Genomic DNA, 27,353 nt, shown 5'->3' with positions numbered 1-27,353 from the left:
CCTCCCCCTCCCGCCGCCGCGGAGCGCGCAGGGAGCAGCCGGGGGCTCGGCGGCGGCGGCGTCTGGCCCCGGCTCCTCCTCCTCCTCCTCCTCCTCCTCCATCTCCTCCTCGCTCCCTCCATCTGCCGTGGTTATGGCCCGTCGCTGGAGCACAAAAGAGTCTCCGCGGTGGAGGACTGCGTTGGTCTTGCTTTTCCTCGCCGGAGTGTACGGTAAGTGTCCGCGTCCCTGCGCCCCGCTGACCGAACAAAGCTGGGGCGACCCTGGGCCCCGAGGCCTTCAGGACAGGGGTTCCCAGGGAGAACCGGTGAGAGATCCCCGCCGCCGGTGGGACAAAGACCCGGCGAGGGGGGATGCCCCGTTGGGGTGTCCAGACACGACGATGCTTTCGTCCGCTCTAGACCCTCGGGGTTGTCGGAGAGGGGTTTGGGCGTCCCGGCCGGAGGGAGTCCCGATGGAGCGAGGGGGTGGCGGGCGGACCTCCCGACCCGGGCTGGAGGGCCCCTTGTACGATCCACACACACAAAGATGTATGACTGTGTGAGAAGGATGAGAGGAGGTCGCCCTCGCCGCTGTCGGGACGCTCCTGCCACCCCTGACCCTTCCGGGGTCAGGAAGTTCTCTCCCCAGTGCAATTCCCACCGCACCAGCCCCCCATCTTCCCCACTCCCCGGAAAAGCAGCTTGCCGCTCTCTTCCCACTCCTCCACCTCGGAGGCCGAGCGTGCTGGATCCTGTCCCTTCTCCCGGAGCAGTACGAGGGAGAAGGCCAGAAAATAGTTTCCAACCCCACCACATTCCCTCCCTTAGGGCGTAGATGTCTGCCCTGACTCTTAGATCATTTGTCATTTCATCCATCATTGGTCGCTAAGGTTGTCACTGTTGCTTCATTCCAGTCTGTGGATTGCGTTGCATAGACTCTTTTGAGGTTAAGAGAAGGCTGAAGACTGTGTGCGAGGACTGAGCTTTATGTTACATCAGGGTCTGAACTAGAGCGAAATGGAATTAATTAGAACATTCATTGCTTGAGACTTTGAGTTCCACTTAGTTTATCAGTTAAACGCATTGACAAGGTGTTTCTGTGAACACACTTAACGCTTACTTTTTAGAGTGGTCTTTTGATATCATCAGAAGGAAATATTGTAAATAGGAGTTGACGTTCCTTGGTAAATGTCACTTCTTAGAAGACGTCTAAGTCCTTTGCCACCAACACTAATTCCACTAACGGTGTGGTGATGGAGTCAATATGTACTTTATGAGCAAGTATTACCTCTTTTGAAGCATTTATCTGTGGAATCGAATGTGATGGTAACTGTTAGAACCTGAGAAATTACAGTAAATGAATTTAATGACCCAGAAGTTAACATTTACTGACAACCAAAAACATAGTTTTTGAGTGTGATTCAAAATGTGTTGCTTGCTGCCTGACCTGATTAATATATTACAATGTATATATTATGCGTCGTATATAGTGTACATTTTTGTTTGTTTGGGGTGGGGGAAGGTTTGCATTCGATGTGGTAGTTGTGAATGGTATGCTTTTGTGTGATCAGGAAACCCTGTGCATCACTTTGAGTATTAGGTGCATCAAGTAGCTGTGATTCCTACTTGCTTGATGACTTGTGGGTTTGGGTCTACACCAGAGATCAATAAGCTATTATGTTGTTTCTTTAGCCTGAAGGTGGGTATAGTTCTGCCCTAAGTTTGGTGTAATGGCCCCGAAGAGAGAAGAAAGCAAGAAGGCATCTTTAATCTAGGGTGATTAGAAGCGTCCTGCTTTGTCCTCTGCTATAGTCAGAATTGAATCCTACTGATGCCTGATCAGAATAGATAAATAAATAGGCTCTTTTAGCTCTTTTATTAAAGCCTGTGTCATTAGTGTTTGAAATAAAAGTCTTTTTGCCTCCAGGGATAAGAGGCTATGAACCTTGTAATTTGTCTTGGTACATTGTTTTGTACTTGTACACAAAACGACTTTCTAGTAGGTGCTTATCTTTTTGGAATTTATGTTTAGTGAGGAATTGTTAGTAGGCAAAGAATGAAACTCTTTTTCCAACAGTGTGGGACTGTGTTATAAAACTAGCAAGTAATTGTGCCAGGGTTGATGTCTCAAGCCACAGCAAGTTTCAAAGTATAAGAAAAAAGGAGGTAGTGAGCCAGGCAGAACATTAAACTGTGTGAGCAGAGATTAAAGGTACCCTTCACCCTGCAACTGGGGAAATTCGCTTTATAGCTGTACTTTTGTCCTCTTCTGTCTCTCCAGCCATATGTGGGTTTATATGAAAGAAAAAAAAAGCTATAACAATAATATGGGGGAGGGGGAGGGGGAGGGATGTGCTTCTATAAAAATAGTGGGGTTTGCTTAACTTGAATATGCACCAGTGAGGAGTAATGGATGTATCCTGAGAAATACTCATCACCTTGGGCCTTTAGGACAGATATTTGGTGTAATTTATGAAACTGTCTCTTATGCATCAAAATTAGTTAGAAATTATTGTTAAAACAACGGAGTGTTGAGAGTAACTCTTAACATAGACTCAGTGAAAGAAAGCAGGTTGGCCAGTATGTAGGCAGTTCCAAGCTAACCCTTCACAGAATGAATCTTCTGCATTAATGGTAGTAGCAAGTAAATGGCTCCAGATTGTGTCTTGAATCTTGAAACATTTCATATATCTTTAAAAAAAAAAAAATCCGGAGGGCGCCCAAGTGGCTCAGTTGAGTGTTGTACTCTTGATTTTGGTTCAGATCATGATCCCAGGGTTGCGGGATGGAGTTGAACGTGGAGCCTGTTTAAGATTCTTTCTCTCTGTCCCTCTCTCTTCCACTTCCTCTCCTTCCCTCTCCCTCTCTCCCTCTCCCCCCTCCTCCTTTTTGCCTTCTCCCCCCACCTTGCTCATGGCTTCATTCTTTCTCTCTCAAGTAAATAAATAAAATAAAAAATCAGTTTATTTTGGTTTTTATTCTCTTCACATGGCCATTTTAGTGGCCTATGTTTGTGACTGTTAAATGTGACCATTTTAGTAGAATAGTGTGACTGTTTTACTTCCAAGTTACCTTTCTGAATGTTAAAGCCTTACTTGAAACTCTAAATTGTGATATGGAATATAGTTAATGTTTTTAGAAGTAGTTGTTTGAGAACCAATAATTATCTTTCAGGAGGTGCTCTATCTTAGCTGCTATAACTTAACTATTGAATGTTTTTGAGAGTGAGTAGAAAGTAGAAGTTGATCTCTGCCTTTGGAAGTTGGAAGGGATAAGGACATTAGTGGAAGCAGCCGGGAGCTTTGGGCACTGTCCTAGGCCGACCATAAGAGAAGATGCTTTTTCGGATCTCACATGGGGATGTTTGGCATTTGTGAGGGCATGGAGGTTTCCAAAAACTATCTCCTAGTCAACAGGAGCTGTTGGCTGGCTCATCTCCCAAGCCGTAAGTTGGTAATTGTAACAGTTCCATTGCTTTATCCTTTTCCAATTCTGTTTGTCTTCCCAGTCAGTGTTTTGGAACTTTTTTTTTTAATGAAACCCACCCTTAAAATACATTTTATGTTACTCCCAGTCTATGGAACAAAACAAAGATTATGAAGTAATACTTTTACTACCTGTGATGCACTCCAACATTCCATTCTTCCTTTACTGGTTGGACTCATTATTTTGGACCCATTAATAGGTTGCAGTTCCTAGTGTGAAAACATGGCCCTAGATGAAGTCTTAAAATGTAATTTGAAATGTTTGTGGTATTTGTATATCATTTTACAATAACCTTGGAGAGTTGCAGGTGGTTAGTTTGTGGCTACTTGCTGCCAGAGCATTTAATAGCAGTAAGACCTCTTCTTGGCATACACGGACCGGCCTGTGATAAAATTCTTCTTGAAACTGGTTTTCAGCTAATTATAGTCCAAGTCTTTGGTACACAGTACTGCTATAGAGGTTGTGGTAACATAAAATATTCTTTTTTACTCTTGCATTTTCTACCTAGTGGTAAATCTTTTCCCATGAATTTTGTGGAACATTCAACAGCATTTTATAAATTTCCAGTTTAAGGATAGACTAGAAGCTCCAGTTTTAGAAAGGTTGTGGAAATAACTGGAACATGAGGGGAAAAAATCTAAACCAGATTCCAATTACTTCTAAAAAAGTCAAGCTTGATTACATAAAATATGTTGAATAAAACAATTAATTGCTTAACACAAACCCTTCCTTGGGTTTAGAATCTAAATTATATCCATATCCTAGAGAGAATATGAAGGTACACAGCACATTTCTTAAAATTATAAGCCGTTATCAGGCAGAGAGTATTAAATGACCACTTTTAGAGGGCTAGCTATGTTCTAGGAAGAATATGGTGGAGACTTGAATGATGTATCGTAAATGGTTTAGAAGGTTCCTAGAAAGTAAAATCTCTGACAAACACATAAAAGGGGTGTCAGGCTGAAAAGTGAGCAGCAGTTAAAGAAAATAGAAAAGACTGACTTTTGTGGTTAGACAATGTAAAGCTTATCAAGAAATTAAGGGAACAGGGAAACCTGTTCTGAGTGTCTGATCTGAGGTTTTTTTGTAGTTGAAACTTTTTCTTGTTGTTTTTCTTACCTTTTATCAGTGCTCTTACAGTTTAAAGAATGAAAGGTAAAAGCAAGGTAAATAAATATAGATGAGATTTATATATATTAAGCAGACAGAAAATGTTTTTATTTTAGAGTAAGTGTTAATCTTACTCTTTCTGCAAGTCTTTATGGATAAGTGAAGGGTGTTCTAAACTTAGGAATTGAAGTTGAGTTAATGATCTCTGATTTCTAAGGTTACCTTTCCCTCTTGTTTTCTTTTTCTCTTCACCCTGCCTGCTCCCATATTTGGGGAGGAGTGAGTTATAGACTATACTACTTATTCCCATTTTCTAAAGCATAAGATTAGATCCTACAAATATAAGTTACCAGTCTATCTATTGAGATGCATATCATCAGTCTTAAGTATATGCAACAATAGGTTTATATATAGATCTATCTTCCTATGTATATTTTTAGTTTCAATACGGAATTAGTATAAGGAATTCTCACTGTCTAAGCAATAGAAAGAAGGGAAGGAAACTAACATTTATTAAATTAAGTTTATAATATTTATTAAATTAAGCTCAGATACTGTGCTTGGTTTTTATTGCCAGTTAGTCGTCAGTAGGTCTTATTCAGCAATCCTATAAAGTGTTTGCTCCTTTTTTATAGAAAATTGAAGCTCAGAAAGGTTGTGACTTATCTAAGATCAAACCACTAGGAAGTGGCAGAGCTGGGATCACCACCTAATCCTGTCTCCACTCATTCATTCAGTTAGCAAATGTTTGTTGAGCGTTTGCTTTTGTGTAAGGTACAACAAGCTGATCGACTAGTTTCTACCCTCATAAGGTTTATAGTCTAGTGAGTAAGTTACAATAAGAAACAAGAGGTGGAGATAGTGAATAACAGACACCAGGTAATTAGAAAAAGACTTATTTGTGGAGACATTCGTAAGACCCATATTATGATTGGGAAGAGACCCTTGCCCTTGGGAACCATGTATGAAAGACCCAGAATCAAACAGGTGCTGATGTGGAAGAGCTGATGTGTTGCAGGTAAACGAATAAAGCCAGTGTGGGTGGAGCCTAGTGGTAGGTCATAAGGGAAAGTTACAAGGTGAGCTTAGAATCTTAGGCAGGAACTCAGCGTTTTGGAAACTATGGAAAAGAGTTTGGGTTTATTTTAAGTGTAACTATAGAAGAGGTTTAAGTGGACCAAGTATGATTTATAGTTTGAAAACAGTCGCTTTTGCCTGCCGTAGGGAGACTTGTGAAGGAGACGAGTAGAGATGGGGTGATCAGGCTTTGGCTGTGACCCAGGTGAGACATGGGAGTTTGGACAAAGGTAGTAATAGTGCAGATGGAAGAGTATGGGTTGGCTTTTTTTGCTAGGAGAGAAAGGATGCTTCCTCTCTTGTTACAAAAGTACTCTAAGTTTTAGGGTGGGAAGATAGAGATTTCTTAAAGTAATATGACATGGGATCAGGTGAGAGGAGGAGGAGACAGGAGAGGTGCAGGGTCATTTATTTCCACGATTCCCTAGAGCAGGTTAGATCGTTAGGAAGTTAAGTTTCTGTTATTCAGTCTAGAAAAGGGAAGCTGAGAACACTCAGTGCGAGAAGGGGTGTTGTGGTGAACAGCTGTACGACACATGACCAGAAGGAGTGAGGATTTCAGTTTTAAGGGGAGAGGCTTAGCAAGGGTCCTGTGGTGAACTCAGTTCTAGAGCCTGTCATTTTCGTCCATGAAATAAGTGTAGAACATAACTTTCTACAGTGTTTTAAGAATATTTCATCTCCCTCTCAAAAATAAGAAAAGAGTATTTCATATTTTAGGTAAGAAGCAAAGGGTAGAATAAAAGATTTGAAGAACCTTTTTGGCCAAGTTAAATGCTTTATAGCAAGTGGTCAATTAAAGATTCTTTATGTCTTAGAAGAGGCAATGAAAAATTAACTGACCTTTTTTATCTTTATCCCTTGGGTTGCAGTTTACTTACAAAGGATACAACTTTAGAGGTCCCAAAACCACAAAATAATGAAGCTGACAGTAGTTTTCTAGTTAACTCTTAAATTTGATAACTCACTGACCTGCTAGTATTAGTTTAGTGAAGAAGCAAAATGGTTTTACACTCATATTCATACCACTGAATGAGAATAAATTGACATCTACCTTTAATTTACTTACATTTCAGTTTTTAGAGAAGCAGAAAATTGTGCTAGTCTTTTAATATTTAATTGGTAAAATAGCTCACAGTACCATGTTTAGTAGTTGGGATTTACCTCTTAAGTAAGGAAGTAAGCCTTTCTTTATCATAATTTCTTTGCTCATTAAAGCATCATTTAGGTGTTAAGTTAGCAAACTGGAGAGACGAATCTTTGTATCTGAATATTATGAAATAAAAATCAGTTTCTTGGAATTATTATTGTCCTTTCTAGTGACACTAAAACTTTTACCAAGACTTAGAATAAAGAATACCTTTTAAAAAAAAAAATGCGTTGCTTAAATCTTCAGAGTATTTGTGAGGTAGGTATGGAGGAAACTGAATTTGAGAGCAGTGATTTTGCCTAAGGTTTACATCTCTCTACTGCTGTTCACTTTGTGTACAGGCCCATCTCTCTCTCTCTCTCTTTTTTTTTTTTTTTTTTTGGGTCTACATTACTGTAACAGCTCCCAACTGATCTTGACTCTAGTTTTGTCCAGATTTAATCATATACATAGCAACAGCCAGAGTGGCTTTTCTAAGGTACAGATATAATTATGTAACTTTCTTGCTTAAAACCCAACAGTAGTTCCCTGTTCTTAAAATACAAGCATAATTCACTCAATCCTTCATGATCTGGCTAGTTTTTACCTTTTTTGTCTCTTGTTACTTCCCTTCACCACTCCCTTACCCTCCACCGTGTTTCTGCTATACTGAACACATTTCTCTTGTCTCCTGGCCTTTGCACATTCTGTTTCCTCTGCCTGTTCCCTTCCTCCTTCCATCACTGTCTTTACTAAACTAACTCTTACATGTCCTTTGGAAAACATCCTTTGGATGTTCCTTCCTTTGGGGAGTCTTCCTTACAGGCACCTTTCTCAGAAGCATCTCACTTCTTCTATACAATGTTGGTATTGGCGCCTCTTACTTCTCTTTCCTCCTGGAGCAGCGCTGTCCCATAGATAGATAATGTGAGCCTCAAATGTAAGTCACATACATAGTGTAAGTTTTCTAATAGCCACGTTAAAAAAGAAAGTGTCATTAATGTTAATAATTTAACTCAATGCTGTATATCTAAAATACTATCATTTTGACATATAATCAATAGAAAATAACTCCTGAGATCTTCTACAGTGTTTTCATACTAAGTCTTCAAAAGCCAATGTAAATTTTATACCTGTAGACCGTCTTAGAGTAACCACATTTCAAGTGCTTATTAGCCACTTTGGAAAACAAGTTTAATATAAGCATGTCCTATGATCAAGCGCAGTTCTCTTCCAAGGTGTAAACTCAAAGACCAAAAGACAGGTACAAGAGTATTCATAGCATCCTGATTTGCTGTAGTCCCAGCCTAACGCCAGCCCCTGTGTCCGGCAGCAGTAGAATGCACGAATTAATTGTGTATTAGCATAAGGGAACACGGCAGGGCAGCAGTTCTCAAACTTGCAGGTTTCAGGACTCCACAAGTAAATTTAAAATGGCAACAAGAAACCCATTACATGTGACCATAAATAGCATACATTAAATAAAAATATGTAAAATGACAACTATATTTTCCCAAACAAAAATTAGTGAGAAGAATGGCTTGCTGTGTATACAGTTTTGCAAATCACTATCATGTCTGTCTTAATAGAAGACAGTTGGATTCTCATGTCTGTATCAGAGGTCAGTCCACTGTAACATGTTTTGGTTGAAGTGTAGGAAGAAAGCTTGCCTCACATAGATCTGTTGTTATAAAGAGAGAAGTATTTTAATAGCCTTTGCAGATAAATGTGAATATTCTTTGGTGCTCCACCAGAACTTGAGAAGTAGTCATTTTTTAAGTTTAGTTGCAACATGGAATCTGAAACTGTATCTAAATGAACTTTATTGTTAAACTCTGAAGGGATCCATTGCCCATATTTTGAGAATAACTTTTTACAAAGTAATGAAAAAGAACAAACTACTGGTACAGGCGGCATAGGTGAATTTTGCTTGTTGATCAAAAAAAGTCAAGACAAAATTATAGGGTATATACTATAGGATCGCATCTTGGAAGTTAAGGGGCGCCTGTGCGGCTCAGTTGGTTCAGCATCCAGCTCCCTGCACTCACAGCTTGGAGATTCTATCTCTGCCCTCTCCCCTGCTCGCTTTCTCTCCTTTTTTTCTCTCCTCTCTCTCTCAAAATAAATAAGTAAATATTTTTTAAAATAAAAAAATTTAAGTTTGAATCCAAGGAGACTAGTTCACTGTTGGTGGGAAGCGGGCAGATTGTGTTTGAGGATGAGCAGGGTAGCTTTTGAGCTGCTGGTCCTAGTCTGTTTCTTGACCTAAGTGAGAGTTTGCCCAGATATGGCTTTTTTGGTGATAATTTGTGGAACTGCAAGCATTCAATTAGTGCATTTTTTTTTGTATGTATAAGTACTTTTTAAAAAATAGAATGATGCTTGATAATAGTATGATGTTCAATAATAGTATCTATGGAAGGTTCTCCGGTAGGTTCTGTTCTCTCTAGTGTTTTCCTTTCTGCTTTCATTCTTTGATTTTTTTTCTTTGGGTTTGATAATTAAAAAGTTTTAAAGCTTTGGAGAATTCTAAACATACCCAGAAGTAGAGAAACTACTGTAATTAACCTGATAAACCCAATATCCAGCTTCAAAAAGTTATTATATGGCCAACCTTGTTTTATCTAGACTTCTATTCACTTCCTAAACACAAATGATTCTGAAGCAAATCGCAGATATCTAGTTTATTCACATTTCAGTATGGATCTTTAAGATGTGAGGGCTTTAGGGGTGCCTGGGTGGCTCAGTTGGTTAAGCGTCAGACCTTTGATTTCAGTTCAGGGCAGTTTGAGTCTCATGTCGGGCTCTGTGCTGACAGTACAGAGCCTGCTTGAGATTCTCTTTCTCTCTGCCCTTGCTCCCTCTCTCTCTAAAACAAATAAACTTAAAAAAAAAAAAAAAAAAGATGTGAGGGCTTAAAAAAAAAGTTCAATGCCATTCTCATCCTTAAAACATTAACAATTTCTAATTACCATCAATTACCCAGCCATGTACATATGGCCTTGATTGTCATGTAAACATGAACTTTTAGACAGTGTTTGGATCAGGATCCAAATTAGGTCCATACTCTGTCTGCAGTCTATTAAGTCTTCAATTTAATGCTTTCCTGCCCCGTTTTTCTTATTTTAATTTTAAGTGTGATATTTGCTATATGTTTCTGGTATTTTTAATCAAATTGGAGATTTTTAAAAACACCTATATTAATAAGTTTTTGAGAATAGGTATTTAATTTTGTTACATAAGTTTTATTTCCAAGGTTATCATAAGGTATTTATGAGGGCCAGTGTTATGCGAAGCAAACATACCTAACGTATTACAGATACTACTTGAGTAAGTGAATTCCTATAAATGGAGTATGTATATATGTGTATGTATGTATATATATAAATAATTGCATTATGGAATAGGCCATAACAAGCTGGTAATGATGTATTTTCTTTTAATCTGCTGAAATACATTTAGTATTTTTTATTTTTTAGATTTTGTGTTCATATTTATTAGATCAGTACCTAGTCCTAAATTTCTTCCTCCCTCTACTCCTTTTTTTCTTTTTTGTGTAAGCTTTCTCCTATAAACTTTCTCTCTCCCCTTTCTTCCTGCCTGATTTTCAAATCTGATCCCTAATCTGTTAATCCTTTTAGATATATCTGTAAACTTTTTTTTGTTGATTTCACTGATCAGGAAGAGTGTAAAAGATTACAGCATTTCAGTTGTGATTATTTTGCTTTTTAGGATTACGAAAGGAGAGTATGTGTTTATAATAGGAAAGCAACAATTAACAGCTTTGTCCTGCTGACAGGAGAAATGCTTCTCATTCCTAGTATAGTTAAACTTTGTGTCACTAAGCAGGATAATAATAGAGATGAACCTGTAGGAAGTAGGTCCCTTCTAGGGCTCCAAGGTGGCTCAGTCGGTTAAGCCTCCGACTTTGGCTTAGGTCATGATCTCACGTTCATGGATTTGAGTTGGGCTCTGTGCTGACAGGTCAGAGCCTGGAGCCTGCTTCGGATTCTGTGTCTCCCTGTCTCTCTGCCCCTCTCCATCTCATGCTCTGTCTCTCTCTGTATCGAAAGTAAATAAAACATTAAAAAATTAAAAAAGAAAAAAAGACGTAGGTTCCCTCTAATGAATGGGCCTGAAGTCTAAATAAGCCAGTAAGATACCTTAGTGGAGATGTATTCACATCAAAGAAGGATGAGGGGCAAAGAAGTTTTAATTTAAAAACTTCATCAATTAAGATGAAATTCAATTTATCAATTTTTTATTTTATGAATTGTGTTTTTGGTGTCATTTCTAAAACTTTTTGCTTAACCCCAGATCATAAAGGTTTTCTTTTACTTTTTTCTGAAAATTTTATTTTATATGTTATACATTTGGATCTAAGATTCATTTTGAGTTTATTTTTTATAAACTATACATTTTAAGAAGAGGCTCATTCTTGTATGAAAAGCAGTTCTAACACCATTTGTTTAAAAGACTGTCCTTTTTCTGTTAAACTACGTTTGCACCTTTGTCAAAGATCAAGTGGTTATATTTACATGAGCCTATTCTGATTTTTTAAATAACAGTTTTATATTAATGAAGTCCAGCCTTTTAAAGTATATAATTCATTTGTTTCTTGTATGTTCAGAGTTATTCCCACTATTACCACTATCTAATTCTAAAATATTTTCATCAGCCTGGAAGGAGACCCTGTACGTCTTAACAGTCACCGCCTTTCCCCCTTCGCCCTGGCCATCAGCAACCAGAGTAGCTTTATGTCACCAAGGGTTTGCCTTCTCTGAACATTTCACATAAATAGGATCATACAATTGTGATCTTACATGTCTGCGGTCTTTCATCTAATTTAATGTTTTCATGGTTCATGCATGTTATTAAAGTATTGAGTCAATATTTCATTCCTTTTTATAGTCAAATAGTATTTTATCGTATGGACAAACCACATTTTGTGTATCTCCTTATTGGTTGACAGACATTTGGGTTGTTTCCACTTTTTATGCATAATGCAGCCATCAGTATTTGTGTACGTTTTTGTGTGGACATTTGTTTCCAGTTCTTGAGTATATACATGGAGTGGAATTGCTGGGTCTTTTCGTAAGACCTTTTTGGGGGAATGCCAGACTATTTTCCAAATGGCGGTACAATTTTACACTCTTGCCAGCCGTGTGTGAGAGTTCCCGTTTCTCTGCATCTTCACCAGTGCTTGTTATCGACTGTCTTTTCAGTACAGGCATTCCTGTAGGTGTGAAGTGGTATCTTACTGTGGTTTTGATTTGCATTTTTCTAAGGAGTAGTGATGATGTTGAAGTTTTTTCCTTTACTGGCTGTTTGTGAATATCTATCCAAATCCTTTGTCATTTCTTAATTGGTTGGATTATCTTTTTGTTGACTTGTAGGAGTTCTTTATATATTGTGGATATTAACTGCTTATCCAGGGATATGGGAGGATGAGACATGAGAACTTACTAAATTGTTCAATTTTGTGCATATTTGATATGTTACATAATAAGGCCAAAAAAGAAGGCATTAAAATACTTCCCCAAATTAATTTCATTACAATTTACATCCCCATTCTTAATTATTTTGATTTCTTAAGTTTTTGTCTCCCTCTCCCTTATTGTTTTCTTTGTCTCATATTATGTTTCTTGAAGTCTTTGATTTTTTAGAATTTGCTGAAGTACATTCTTGAATTGTATTCTTCTCCCTAAGAAATGTGTATTGATAGTATACATACTTAGTGTACACAGCTGAAAATGCCTCTTTATTTTGTCTTTACAGTTAGGTAATGGTTTGGCTGAGGGGAGTATTCCAGGTTTCAGTATTTTCTGTTCAGAATTCTATCCAGAATTACTTTATCATCTTATAACTTTCAGTTGCCATTTTGATTCTCATTCCTTTGTTCCTTCGAAAGCTTATAATAATCTCCTTTTTATCTTTGTAGTTTACAGTTTTCACCATTATGTGTTTATGTATGTATCTTATGTTATTATTACTGATTGGTATTTGGTAGGCATTTACCTGAAAATACCTAGATGTGTGGTAAAAAGATAGTTTCATGCATATGTTGTATGTATTATGTATGTCTATAATGTGTAGCCCCCATTAGCCTATAAGTTGCCTACTTTTAGAACTCTTCTTTAGTGAACAGGAGATATTTTGGCCTTTTCTTTTTTATTTCTTAGACTTTTATATCCTTGTGTTTTTATTCTCAAATGTAAAGATTCTTCAGTTAGTCTTCTAAGTTTTTTAATTGTACAAACAAAATATTTGTCTTTACCAATAATTTTTTTTTCATAACATTAGTATTAAGGTTTTTTCAAGTAGCTTTGGAATTGACATATGTCTTTCTCACTTCTCCTGTGAATTCTTAACTCTCTACCTGCCCTCTCCCCTACTTGCACCCCACCCCTGAGAATGTGGTAAGAACTATGGATCCTTTCCTCAGAAAATAATCCACATACGCACATTCAGAGAGAATTTTGGAAATGATGTTGTGTAATTCCAGAACGCCCTAAAGCTCATTCATGACCCCTTGAGCCAGCTGCCTTGGAGCTCATTAGAAATGGTGAAATCTTGGGCCCTGTCCCAGATACGGAATTAGCATCCCAGTTTAACAAGATTCACAGGTGATTTTTTCATACTCAAGTTTGAGAAACATTGCTGTAGATTAGGGACCTCCATGGTATTGTGTAGGTCATCTATGTTGATTATTTCCTTTAAAAAAAAATATATATATACACACACACACACACACACACACACACACATATACATACACATACACACACATCACCAGGGTTACTTTTTAAAAAATCATATTTTAATAACCCAAATTGCACATAGGTTATTAAAGTAGAAATATTTTTAAATAGTTGCAATTGGTATTTGAATAGCAAGCTATGCTATATGAAATGGCAAGAGCCAAAGAGGGATTGATTTTTAAACTCATTTTTATATCAGTGGCAAACACTTAGCAGTTACTTTGTGCGAGGCAGTGTCCTGATCACTGTGTTAACTGTGTGTATATATATGTGTGTATATGTATATGTATGTACATACACACTCACTTTCTTCTCATAACAGCCTAATCAGCCTGGGTACTATTATTATTTCCACTTGATAGGTAAGGAACCTGAGACACAGAGAAGTTAAGTATTTTAGCCAAGTTCACATAATTAGTAAGTGGAAGAGCTAGGATTTGAATCTAGAAAGATTGGCTCTAGAATCTGTGCTCTTAACCATTACTCTGCTGCTTCTTTGTAGTTTTACTTAACAGATCTCCCTAAACTCAATGTTACTTATATGCAGATTGATTAATTACTGATACATTTGCTCTTTTAAATTCATTACTGGGACTCATCTACTTGTGGTACTGATAAATGAGCCACAGATACCACATCATTAGCATTTTCTGAATTAATTTTGATTTGCTATTAATTGAGATTTCAAAATGGCAAGATATTGGGTTATTGGATTTTATACTAGGTACCTTCAAGATTTTTTTTTTGTAAAGCTATTAAATAATTTAAGCAAATTCTTTTTTTTCAATGTTTTATTTATTTTTGATAGAGAGACAGAGCATGAGAGGGGGAGGGGCAGAGAGAGAAGGAGACACAGAACCAGAAGCAGGCTCCAGGCTCTGAGTTAGCTGTCAGCACAGAGCCTGACAAGGGGCTCGAACCCACGAATGTGAGATCTGACCTGAGCCAAAACCAGAGACTTAACTGACTGAGCCACCCAGGCGCCTCTAAGCAAATACTTTCTACATAAAATGTTTCTTTTCTTCCTTCCTCAGTAGATGGACAAAAAATTGTTTATAGAAATAGTAATTGGATGGCTAATAAAATTAGAAACAAAACTTAACTTTAAAACAGACATGCCTAGTAAATACCGCATACTTATTTGGTAACTATGTAAAAATCAAACTTCTGTCAGGTGTCTTAAGTGTTCAATAAAGACATAAAAATCAGCATGTGGTTAGGGTATACCGAAATGAGCATTGCCACTTGACTAGTAGAAATGGTATTCGTTGGCTGATGAGTTTATTGGTGTGTCTTGACATATATCTTGGGCATTTTTCCATATCACTTTAACTCATAAACTATTTCCTTAATGTTGGACATTAGATTGTCTGCATTTTGTTCACACTTATAAATAGTGTAATAGACATGCTTTTATGAATATTTATCTTAGTTTTTTATTATTTTCCTTTTGGTTAAGTCATAAAAGTAGATTTACTGGGTCAAAGTTTGGAGTACTTTCAGATTTGTCAAAAATAAACAAAAATAATACCTGATTTTTATTGAGTATTTACCATATGCTACTCATTACTTTAAATACTTTATATATATTAATTCATTTAAACTTTTTTTAACATTTATCTATTTTTGAGAGAAAGAGACAGAGAGTGAGCAAGAGAGGGGCAGAGAGAGGGAGACACAGAATCAGAAGCAGGCTCCAGGCATAAAAAACCAAAATCCATCTATTTGCTATCTACAAGAGACTCATTTTAGACTTGAAGACACCTTCAGATTAAAAGTAAGGGGATGGAAAGATATCTATCATGTGACTGGAAGTCAAAAGAAAGCTGGAATAGCCATACTTCTATCAGACAAACTGGACTTTAAAGTTAAGGCAGTTACACATCTATGTGCCAAATTTGGGAGCACCCAAATACAGAAAACAATTAATCACAAACAAACAATCTTATTGATAAGAATGTGCTAATCCAGGAGACTTTAATACTGCACTTACAGCAATGGATAGATCAACCAGACAGAAAATCACTAAAGAAACAATGAACCTGAATGACACATTGGAACAGACAGAATTGATAGATATATTTAGAACTCTGCATCCTGAAGCTAGGAACTCCATACTCTGAAGATAAGCAATTTTAAGTGAAGAATTAAGTACTTATCCTTCCTTTTCCTGTGTGAACTGTGTTTTAAAGTAAGCAAATAACATTTATTGAGAGAATTTTTTGCAGAATTTCAGGTAATGAATATACAAAGAATGGCAGGATTAGAAAATATTTTACAACCCTTGATGAAATCATTTATTCAGGCTATAATCATCAGTAAAGGAAACTATTAGATGGTTATATGGGGACTTTATAGTGGAGGGATCGGGTTGCCCTGCCTATACCTATTGATGAATCTCAGTCTTGAAAAGTAGGGCAAACAGATAGTGTGTGCCTCCTGATGTGGTACCTCTAAAGGTACCAGCTCTGAAGTGTCCCAGCTGAAATGTCACACCTGTGTTAAATCAGGCTTCTATAGCAGGGGTTACCCATGGCCTTTGAGCCAGAACCAGCCTTCTGCCTGTTTTTTTGTTTGTTTTGGTTTCTCATAATGTTTTATTCAAATCTAGCCACTCTGGTGCATTTAAGTATTATCTATGGCTGCTTTTATGCCACAGTGTCAGAGTTGAGTAGTTAGAGACTGACCCACAAAGCCTAAAATATTTACTATCTGGCCCTTTTACAGACAGAGTTTGCTAAGCTTTGAGCTAGATGAACAAAGTTAAGTGGCATCCAGAGGAAGTGTCACCACAAGAAAACGACCTCTTCAAGGACAGCTGATCTAGTTTCTGAAACCATTCAGTGCAATGGAAAATAAGGGAGTATCACTCTAGACTAAGAGACACTGAAACACACCAAATGAAACAGAGACTTTGTTTGGATCCCGCTTCAACTGTAGAAAGACATTTTATGCGATAACCAGGAAAATCTGATAATGGCCTGGCTAGATTTAATAATATCAAGAATTATTAATTTTGTTAAAGTAGCATTGAATTTGGGTATGAGAATGTCTGTGTTTTTAGAGAGGCATATTGAAGTATACAGAGATGATATGATACATGGCATATACCTTAACATACTTCACCTTAACATACAAGAGAAAAATAAGTATTACAGGCAGAAAAGTCAAACTCAAGATTCTGATGTCAAGGCTCATGTACTTTGCACTGTATCCTCACACCCTTATATACTGACTATAGTAGATTTTACTATTGCCTTCTATGTTGCTTTTAACTACCACTGACCTACCATTTAAAAATTCCCTCACCTCTTGGAATCCCTGTCAATGTATGCACAACCTAGGTCTTCTCCTGTTTCACTTTATATAGACAACGTTAATGGAGGAGCATCCGTCAAGGATGTATCTACATCTTTTGGTCTTAGTAGGAGAAGAGTCTGTATTCCATAGATCATTCTTCTCAGTAGCTATGAGACTTTAGTCCTGTCAGTTAAATTACCGAGTCTCGACTTTCTGGGCCATGAACTGGGCGTATCAGTTATTCCTGGGATAGCTTTAAAATTAACGGATGTATATTAGGAAAGTGCTTTGTACATGATGAAGTTATCCAAAAAATGACCCACAGGGGTGCCTGGTAGCTCAGTCGGTTGAGCCTCCGACTTCGGCTCAGGTCAGATCTCACGTTCGTGGGTTCGAGCCCCGCGTCAGGCTCTGTGCTGACAGCTAGCTCAGAGCCTGGAGCCTGCTTCTGGTTCTGCGTCTCCTTCTCTCTCTGCCTCTCCCCCTCTCACGCTCTGTTTCTGTATCAAAAATAAATAAAACATTAAAAAAAATTCAAAAAATGACCCATTTATATTTTGGAAAGTGTAGTGGAGGAATTAAATGCATGATCTTAATAAGACAGAGCTAAGTTTAGGTACTATTTCTTAACTGTTTCCCCAGAAGCAAGTTTTTAACTATTTCTAAAATTTAGTTTCTTCATTAGTATGCTAGAGATAATACCTACCTTAAATATTTGTTCTGATGATTAAGTTGTGGAAGTACATAGTATCATCACTAATACATACTAGATACATATTTTTCTCTTTGTTCACTTGGAGAAACATACCAATATAGCAGAGATGACATATTTATGCTGGATAATTTTTTACAGTTTTGTGGAAAAGAGAATCCTCAACTTTATGTATGATACTTCTCTAGGGAAATGCCAAGTTGACAGCATAAACTGCAAGGCACTATTTTAAGATCCTGTGAAAGAGTAAGTGTATGAGAGGAGCCTTTGTAGAGTTAAGGAAAGAGCTAGCCATTTGCTCAGAGAAAAGAATTCTTTAAACATATTCACTAGAATGATGGGCTATAAGCTGTTAACCCAGGAGACATTAAAAGTAGAAAAATGCTGAAAGGATCAAGGTTTTGGCTTCGTGTCTTCCCCTCTCCCTCCTCAATAAGTTGCTAAAGCTAATGCATAGTAGACTTCCTTGTAGTCTGAAGACTAAAGCTACTCAGGAGCTTTGAATAATCATTTACCAACTATTTTATGTATCCAGGGGAAACAATGTTGGTAAGGGTGTGGAGAAAGGGGAACCCTTGTGCACTGCTGGTGGGAATGCACCCTGGTGCAGCCACTCTGGGAAGCAGTACAGAGGTTCCTCAAAAAATTAAAAATATTACTACCTATGACCCAACAAATGCACTGCTAGGTATTTATCCAAAGGATTAAAAAGTGTTGATTCGAAGGGGCATCTGCACTCCAGTGTTTATAGCAGCACGATCAAAAATAGTCAAATTATAGAAAGACCCCAATCGTCTATAGACTGACGAATGGATAAAGATGTGGTATATACACACAATGGAATATTATGTGACTATCAAAAAGAATTAAATCTTGCATTTGCAACAATGTGCATTATGCTAAGTGAAGGAAGTCAGAGAAAGATAAATATCATTTCACTCATGTTGAATTTAAGAAACTCAACAGATGAACATAGGGGAAGGGAAGGAAAAATAAGATAAAAACAGAGGGGGAGACAAACCGTAAGAGACTCTTATACAAAGAACAAACTGAGGGTTGCTGGCAGGGAGTTGGGGGAGGGGATGGGCTAACTAGGTGATGGGCAGTAAGGAGGGCACTCGTCGGGATGAGCAATGGGTGTTATATGCAAGGATGAGTCACTAAATTCTCCTGAAATCATTATTACACTATGTGTTAACTAAAAAAATAAAAATAAAAGTAAAAACCAATAAAAGGAAAAAGAACTTTTAAGGGCAGAAATCCAGTCTGAGGTTGTCAGGGGCTGGGGGAGGGGAGGTGTGACTCTCTTCTGAGGGGACATAGTCAACTTTGGGGCTGATGTATGCACTCTGTCCTTATTGAGATGATGTTTGCATGACTACACATTTGGCAAGTCTCACAAAACTGCATGCCCCAGTTTTGTATCATTTACATTCTCAACAAACCTGACTTAAAAAAAAAAAAAAGAAAGAAATAGCCCTCTAAAGCTAATGCAAGTGAACAGTGGATCTGAAATCTCCCTTTCCCCTGTGGCTTTCTGACTTCATTCTCTAATGAAGGAATGCCCATCTTCCTATTTATATTTCTCTATCCTTTTCTTTCCTCTTAGTGTCTGAGCAAGCCATAACCTGAAACCAAGTTATTAATTACACAGAAAGTGTTTCATGCTTAATTTCAAAATCTGATCATGTTGATTCATTAAACCAACACATATTAACTGAGATCTTAATTCAGTCAGAAACTGGGAGATAGTTGTTGAGGAATGGAAAGGCAGAAAGAAAGGGAAAATGAGAAAGAGAGAAGAAAGGGGGAATTTTTTTTGCCCTTAAGACACTCCAGATTTGATGTGGAAAATGAACAGTTAATAACCCGAAACAAGATAATAAGTACTATAGTGGTAATATGCTCTTAACTCAGTATTAGCATGATGTACTGTGAAAACATCAGGAAGGAGCCCTAACTCATTCTTCGATCAGTAGAGATGTTTACTGAGCTGAGCTGAAGGAGTTAGACGAGGAACCTGTGGGAGGGCACGGGACTGTTTCCGGGAGAGACACCATCACGTTAAAAAATACCACAGTTTCAGAAACTCTACTTCAGCAGTGTTAAAACCAGAATATGTATATCTGAGGTAAAGGCAGGCAAGGAGTAGTGAAACTTGAGGGTGAAGAGATGAAAAGCCAGACTGTAGTGAGCCCTAGAGGCTCTTAATACATATAAGGCATTGAACCAGATACAGGTTTATAAGCTGAAGATTAAAATCAGACATGCCTTTAAAAAGGTCTCTAGTAGCATTGCGAAGAATAGATTAGAGAATGCGACACCAAAGGTAGGAAGCTTGCAAGCTAAGCCATTTATTCATACATTCAGCAAATACAGTTGACCCTTGAATAATGCAGAGGTCAACCCCTCTCCCCCCTGCACAGCCAAAAATCCATGTATAACTTTTGACTCCTTCTAAAATATTAACTACTGATAGCCTACTATTGACTAGAAGCCTTACTGATAACATAAACAGTTAACATACACTTTAGTATGTTATATGTATTATATACTATGTCCTTACAACCTAGTAAGCTAGGGAGAAGAAAATGTTATTAAGAAAATAATAAGGAAGAGAAAATACAGTTGTAGCACTGTACTGTATTTATCACCACCCCCTCCAAATCTGTATATAAGTGGATCTGTGCAGTTCCCGGTTGTTGAATTGCAACCTGTATTGTTTAAGGGTCAACTGTATTTATCAAATGTCTGCTGTGGGCCAGGCACTATTCTGTTTCTGTTCTTGTGGAGCTTATTTAGTGCACTAAAACAGTAAATAAATAAAGTAGCATGAAGGAGGGAAATAGGATTGGAAAGAATCAAGAGAACTTAATATGTAGTGCCTGAGCAGAAGAAGGGTTGGTAACAAAGAGATCTGGAATGACTTCCAGGTTTCTTCCTGGACAACTGGAAGATGCTGGTGTCATTCCCCAAGATAAAGCTTCTAGGAAGAGGAGCAGACTGAAGGTGGATGAAGGAAATTGGTTTTGGACATGAGTTTGAGATACCTATGTAACATTAAGGTAATACTGAATTCCTATTCCATAGGAAGTTAAAAGACAACTTTTAGGATGGAAATAATAATAGCTCCTTCATTAGGGTGATTATGAAGATTAAACATACTGAAGCACGGAAATTGCTTAGACCATTATCTGGCAGATAGTACTTCTCATACAACAACTAGTTGCTGGTTTTTCAAGAGTATGGTCTATGAGCCAGACAAATCTGCCTAAATCCTGGCAGTGCCTTTTATTAGTTGTGTGACCTTGAGCAGTTCTCTTAACCGCTTTAATTTTCAGTTTCTCCACATATAAAATGGGGATAGTATCTATTTTACAAGATGCTGCAAGGATTAGTAATAGTGTATGCAAAGCTCTAACCAGTGACTGGCACAAGGTAAGTGCTCAGGTAGTGAGCAACTCAAGAAATAGGTTCTGATTAGGGGTAGAAATTTGAGATTTATCAATATGGAGGACTTGAACCTTTAAACATGTATGTTGAAAAGGAATTTCTAGAAAGAGAGAGGATAATATGCCAGAAGGTCTCTGAATGGTTGGCAAGGGAGATGATTCCCTAAGAGTATTGGTTGAGGAAGTTATTTGGAGACTCAAAAGAGAATAATGAAGGACTCCTGTAGTTTTTGAGGGAACAGAAAATAGAGCTGACTAAGGCTTTATTAAAACACTAGTTCCAATATTGAGAATCCAGAAGAGTTGAAACCATGAATTTATAGTGACAGTGTTCCTCATAGTTACGTGATTTTCTACATCTATCAGAAAACTGGATTTAGAGTTCATATTTCTGAGAATAAAGTGTTTGATAGATGCATCATTGATAATCTTTGCTTGGAGTTTCAGAAATGTGCTAGGGGTAAAAGCTAGATTGAGGAAGTGGTAGAGCAAATGATAGGTAGGCTAATTCCCTTATTGAGTGTCCATTCTTCTTTCAGAAAAGTTTGGCTGAGAAAGAAATGACTAAGATAGAGATGCAGAAACGGGGTTGAGCCAGCAAGAAGAAAGTTTTCTTTTATGAATGAGGAAACCTGAATACATGTCATCAAGAGGAGACAAAGGAACTGGAAGACTGGAAAGATCTGAAGGGAAGGGAGAGAGGGGAACTGAGGGACTCCAGGATCCAGAGTGTACACTTACTGTGCCCTTGACTCCTGTGGTGGAGCCTCTGATAAACTTGAGAACAAGCTTTCTGATCAGTGAAATACCATTCAGAATGCCATGTTCTCTGGTCATCGATGCAACCACAAGTAGAAACAAAGTATTTACTGTCTTATCTTGCATAAATAATAAGAGTAAGAAAGACAGCAATATGGATGTTTGATGCAAAAGAAAAAGAAAACATGGTGTTAATGTCAAGAAAACCTTAAATTTACAAAAGATACTATTTTAATAGTTTTGTATCCTTCTATACCTATCTCTACACTGTAGCTTGGACTCACAAAATACATCACGGGTCACAAATTCAAATTCTAGTAAAGACCAAGAGAGTACCACAAATGTACTAAGACGGTGTGAGATCAGTGTCAGAATGGCAATGGAAAGTCATGGGGCAGTTGATGACCTTAAAAAACAACAACGCATCCTTCTCCTTAAAGAGGTCAGCTCAGTAGGTTTCTGTGCATGAACACGTGCAGACAGATATTAAAATGTTTTCAAGGGAAACCAAGAAATATAAATTTAGCATTTTTAAGTGAAAACTCAGTTTTTAATGTTGGAATTAGGTAGATCTGGGTTGGAGCATATCCCTACCACTTACTAGCTAAAGAATCTTGCACCATTTACTTAATCTGAGTCAGCTGCCTCATCCATAACATGGGGGGGATAACGGTATTCTTAGGAAGAAGATTAAAATAATAACTCACGAGTTCAGTATAGTGCACAGTGCTTTATAGACATTGTCTGTGATCAGTAGTTGTCTGGCTTTAGAAGTGGGGAGGGAGTTGACTTTAAAGGGGCTCAGAGAGCTTGTTTGGGTTAGGGAAATGTGTGTCTTGATTGTTGCAAAACTGTATGCATTTGTTAGAACTCATCAAACCGTATACTTGGAATTAATGAACTTTCTGCATGTAAATTAAGCCTCAACAAAACTAGTTTAAAAAAAACATAACAACCTTTTCCTTCTCTCTACTTCAGTTTCACCAACTATTAAAAGAGTTGATATTAGAGGATTTCTGATGTTTATCTCCTAGTGTCCCTTTGCAACCCCAGTCACAGACCCCCACATTGCAGTAGATTTTACTTGTTGAGAAACAAGAAAGAACTGCTTTTATTTGTCTGTTACACTTTTCTTTTGTACTAAGCTTATCATGTACTGGATTTATCTATTTGGGTTCTGTGCCTGGTACACTGAGTGAAGCAAGTCACTAGTCACTTTTCAGAAATGTTACAATGTAATCGATAAGTTAATTACCTGCTGTTCACTAATCTATGAAATTTAATAAACCAAGAGAAAATTAGAAGCAAAAACAGTATATTGGTGTTTCCTTAAATGAGAATATAATACATAGAAGCACACAGTGTGTGTGTGTGTGTGTGTGTGTGTGTGTGTGTGTGTTGTGTGTTGTGTATACAAACTCATCCCAACCCGTTCTGTGAGGTCAGTATTACCCTGGTACCTCTAAAAGAAAACTACAGACTAGTTTCCCTTATTTATATGGATGCAAAAATTCTCTACTAGCAAACTGAATCCAGCAGTATATAAATAGGATTATAAACAGTGACCAGATGGAATCCTTCCCAGGAATGTGAAGTTCAGCACAGGAAAATCAATGAATGCAGTGCACCATACTGATAGGATAAGGGACAGAAACCACAGGAAAATCTCAGAGGATGCAAGGAAGACATTTGACAATAGCAACACCATTTCATAATAAAAACCCTCAATAAACCAGGAATGGAAGGGAACTTCCTCAGCTTGATAAAGAGCATCTACGAAAACCCCACAGTTAACATCATACTTAATGGTGAAAGACTGAACGCTTTCTCTCTACAATCAAGAACACCACAAGGGGACACCCAGGTGGCGGCTCAGTCATTTATGCATTTGACCCTTGGGTTGGGCTCAGGTCATGATCTCATGGTTTCACGAGTTCGAGCCTCGCATGGGCTCCATGCTGGCAGTGCGGAGCCTGCTCTGGATGCTCTGTCTCCTTCTCGCTGTGCCCCTCCCCCACTTTCACAGTCTCTGTCTCAAAATAAGTGCGTAAACTTAAAAAAGAGTGTCCACTCTCACTCTCACTCCTCTTATTCAGCATTTTATTGGAGGTTCTAGGCAGGGCAATTAGGTAGGGGGAAAAGGCATCTTAATTGGAAGGGGAAAATTAAAACTTTGCTTATAGATGTGACATGCTTGTACATAAATAAGTTGCAAGGAATTCACAAAAAGCCTACTAGGGCTAATAAACAAGTTCAGCAAAGTTGCAGGATATGAGGGAAAAATGTATTACTATATACTAACAAACAACTGAAAATCAAGTTAAGAAAACAATTTCATTAATAATAGCATGAGGAGCACCTGGCTGGCTTCGTCAGTAGAGCATATAACTCTTGATCTCGGGGCTGTGAATTCGAGCCTCATGTTGGGTGTAGAAATTACTTAAGAATAAAATCTTAAAAAAATAGAATGAAAAAGAATAAAATACTTAAGGATAAACTTAAAGTGCAAATGTTATACTCTGCAACCACAAATTTTTGTGGCAGGAAATTAGAGATGTTCCAAATAAATGAAAAGACATCCTATTTTTATGTACTGGTATAATGTTTATTAGAATTACTATTGTTGATACCTCCCAGGTTGATCTACAGATTTAACACAGTCCCTATCAAAATCTTAATTCTCTTTGAAGGGATTGACAGATTGATACTAAAATTCATAGGAAAAATAAAAAATCCAGAATAATAAAAATCTTAATGAGGAAGAACAAATTTGGAGGATCCATGTTTCCTGATTTCAAAACGTACTGCAAAGCTACTAAATGAAGACAGTGTGATACTGGCATAGGAATAGATCAGTGAATAGGATTGAGATTCCAGAATTAAACACACATATTTATAGTCCGTTGATTTTCATCAAGAGTGCCAGGATAATTCATTAGGGAAAGAATAGTCTTTCCATCAGATTGAGAGGAGAAAACTGGTTAACAACATGCAAAAGAGGGAAATTCGGCCCTTCCCTCAACTGCATATAACACTTATCTCCCGATGGACCAGAGACCAAATGTAAGTGCTGCAACTAGGAAACTCTTAGAAGATAGCATTGGAGTCAATCTTTGTGACCTTGGATTAGGAAATGGATTCTTAGATATGACAGCATAGCAGAAATAGCACAACTTTAAAAAGTTGAATTGGACTGGCTCAGATAAAAAACGCTGTGCTTCAAAGAACACCCTCAAGAAAAGGGAAAGTCAAACTATAGAATGGGAGTAAATATTTGCAAGTCATATACCTGGTAAGAGGTTCATATCCACAATATATATAGAACTCAAAGAACTCTTACAACTCAACAACAATAAAAAGACAAATCTAGTCAATTATGAAATAGGCATTTCTCCAAAGAGTAAACGTACAAAAAGAACCTCAACATAATTTCTCTAAGTTAGGGAAATGCAAATCCAAACCACAGTGCTACCACTTCATGCCCATGAGGATACCTAATAAATAATAAAAAGAGTATAACGAGTGTTGGTGAAGATATAGAGAAATTGGAGCTCTTGCACATTGCTGGTAGGGGTGTAAAATTGCACAGCCATTTGGAAAACAGTTTGGCATTTCTTCATAAAGGCAAATATAGGGTTACCAAAAGACCAAGCAATTCTACTCTGTGTATACTCAAGAGAACTGAAAACATATGCACATAAAAACTTGTACACAAGTCTTTATAGCTGCATTATTCACAAAAAATGCAAACAACCCAAATGTTTGTAACTGACCAGTGGATGGATAGCAAATGTGGTTTATCCCTATAGTGGAATACTATCTGAACACAAAAAAACGAAGTACTGATTCATGGTGCAACATGGATGAACCATGAAAACATTAAACTTGGTGAAAGAAACCAAACACATAAAATCACATAGTGTATGACCCCCATTTATATTAAATGTCTAGAATAGGCAAACCCATAGAGATAGAGACAGACTAGTTGTTAGGAGCTAGAAGAGGAATAACTGCTAGTTGGTATAAGCTTCCTTTTTGGGGTGATAAAAACATTCAGACATGAGATAATGGTAATGGTTGCGCAATTTTTGAATATACTAAAACCCACCAGACTGCATACTTTAAAAAGGTGAATTTTATGGTGTAGTATATCTCAATCTCTTATAAGAAGCATAGATATATGGTTTCTTCTGTATTTTCCCCCGGAATTCTGAATCTTTCAAATTTTTGTATTTACTCTTGTGACCCCAGGAGTCACAGGTAGGAACCATTGAATTCATATAGTCTTTAGTATACTTTTCTAGTGTAGTTTGTGTCTTCCTACATCAGTGATTGAAGCTATTTTAGAATAAAGAAAATTATTTCCACCAACAGTGTTGCTGAAATTCTCAACAGTAGGATTCATAACTATATAGCATGTTCTTTAAGGGATTGATTCATTCTCTGAGTAATGAGAATGTGTGTTTGTTTAGTATTTGTACTTTGAGTAATAGTTCATGGTCATCATACCCTTATTTGAAGACATTTCAGATACAAAATCTTACTAACATAATACTGTGGAATTTTAAACATAATAACATTGAATTTGCAAATGCCTGGTAAGAGTGTGGTTTGAAAAGTATGAAGTATGGGGAAGAGCACTGGGTGTTATATGGAAACCAACTTGGCAATAAACTATTAATAAAAAGAAAAGTATGAAGTACATTTTTATAAAAAGTAATGTTATAAATAATTATTTCTATTAGTTAAAGTGGCAGGTAGGTTTAGGCCAGTTCATAAAAGTCTATAAAACACATAATGAATGGCTGCAAGTAAGAAGATTGAAATAATACTTTCAAAATACCGGTAATGAAATAAACCAGGAAAAGTAACTCTCTCCCAGGGGTTACTAAACCTTTTTTTCCAGGAGACATCTCATTATAGGTATTTGTTAAGTAGTACGGAACCTCTCTTCAGAAGAATGTACTGAATTTTTCATCCACTTTCAAGGGATTCACAAACATTTTTGTTGAGCAGACATTTGGGAAAAGTGTGTGTATTAGTCTGTTGGGCCTCCATAACAAAATACCACAGACTGGGTGGCCTAAACAATACAAATTTATTTTCTCACAGTTTTGGAAGACTAGGCGTCCAAGATCAGGTGCCATCTGTGAGTTTCTGATGAGATTTTCTCCTTGGCTTGCAGTGTCCTCATATGACCTCTTCTCTGCACAGATGGAGAGAGATTTTGTATATCTCCTAGGAAACCACTGTTATTAGATGAGGTTCCCACTTTATGACTTCTTTTAGTCATAATTATCTCCCTTGTCACATTGGGATTGGAGCTTTAACATAGGAATTTTAGGTGACATAACTAATATTTAAAACAGTGTGCTAGTCTATACCTTGCTTTGACCAGACCAAAAGAAGTAACTATGTTGTAATGGCTTAAGAAAAAAAAGAGGGGCGCTGGGCTGACTCAGCCAGGAGCGCATGTGACTCTCGGTCCTGAGGTCATGAGTTTGAGACCCATGTTAGCAGTAGAGTTTACTCTGAAGAAAAAGGATGAGATAGTACTAAAGTCAGAGAGCTTAACACCTAAAGATT

The 27,353-nt window shown here is 37.4% G+C and overlaps 1 protein-coding gene and 1 long non-coding RNA gene across 4 annotated transcripts in view; both read left to right on the top strand.

The window, feature by feature from the left end:
- The first annotated feature begins 25 nt into the window (after window positions 1-25).
- Window positions 26-27,353, top strand: part of LRP12 (LDL receptor related protein 12) — a 73,383-nt gene continuing 46,055 nt past the window's right edge. For all 3 annotated transcript variants that reach the window (XM_029923792.1, XM_029923793.1, XM_029923791.1), the window contains exon 1: window positions 26-212. In XM_029923792.1, coding sequence (XP_029779652.1) covers window positions 134-212 — 79 coding nt within the window. In that variant the 5' untranslated portion in view covers window positions 26-133. The remainder of the gene's footprint in view (window positions 213-27,353) is intronic.
- Window positions 263-22,183, top strand: LOC115279251. Its single transcript, XR_003903307.1, has 3 exons — window positions 263-307; window positions 20,490-20,621; window positions 21,548-22,183. It is a non-coding gene; the product is annotated as an uncharacterized LOC115279251 (long non-coding RNA).

The sequence above is a fragment of the Suricata suricatta genome, chromosome 15 (genome assembly GCF_006229205.1).
Source record: "Suricata suricatta isolate VVHF042 chromosome 15, meerkat_22Aug2017_6uvM2_HiC, whole genome shotgun sequence".
NCBI lineage: Eukaryota > Metazoa > Chordata > Mammalia > Carnivora > Herpestidae > Suricata > Suricata suricatta.
This window is presented reverse-complemented; position numbering and strand designations above follow the sequence as displayed.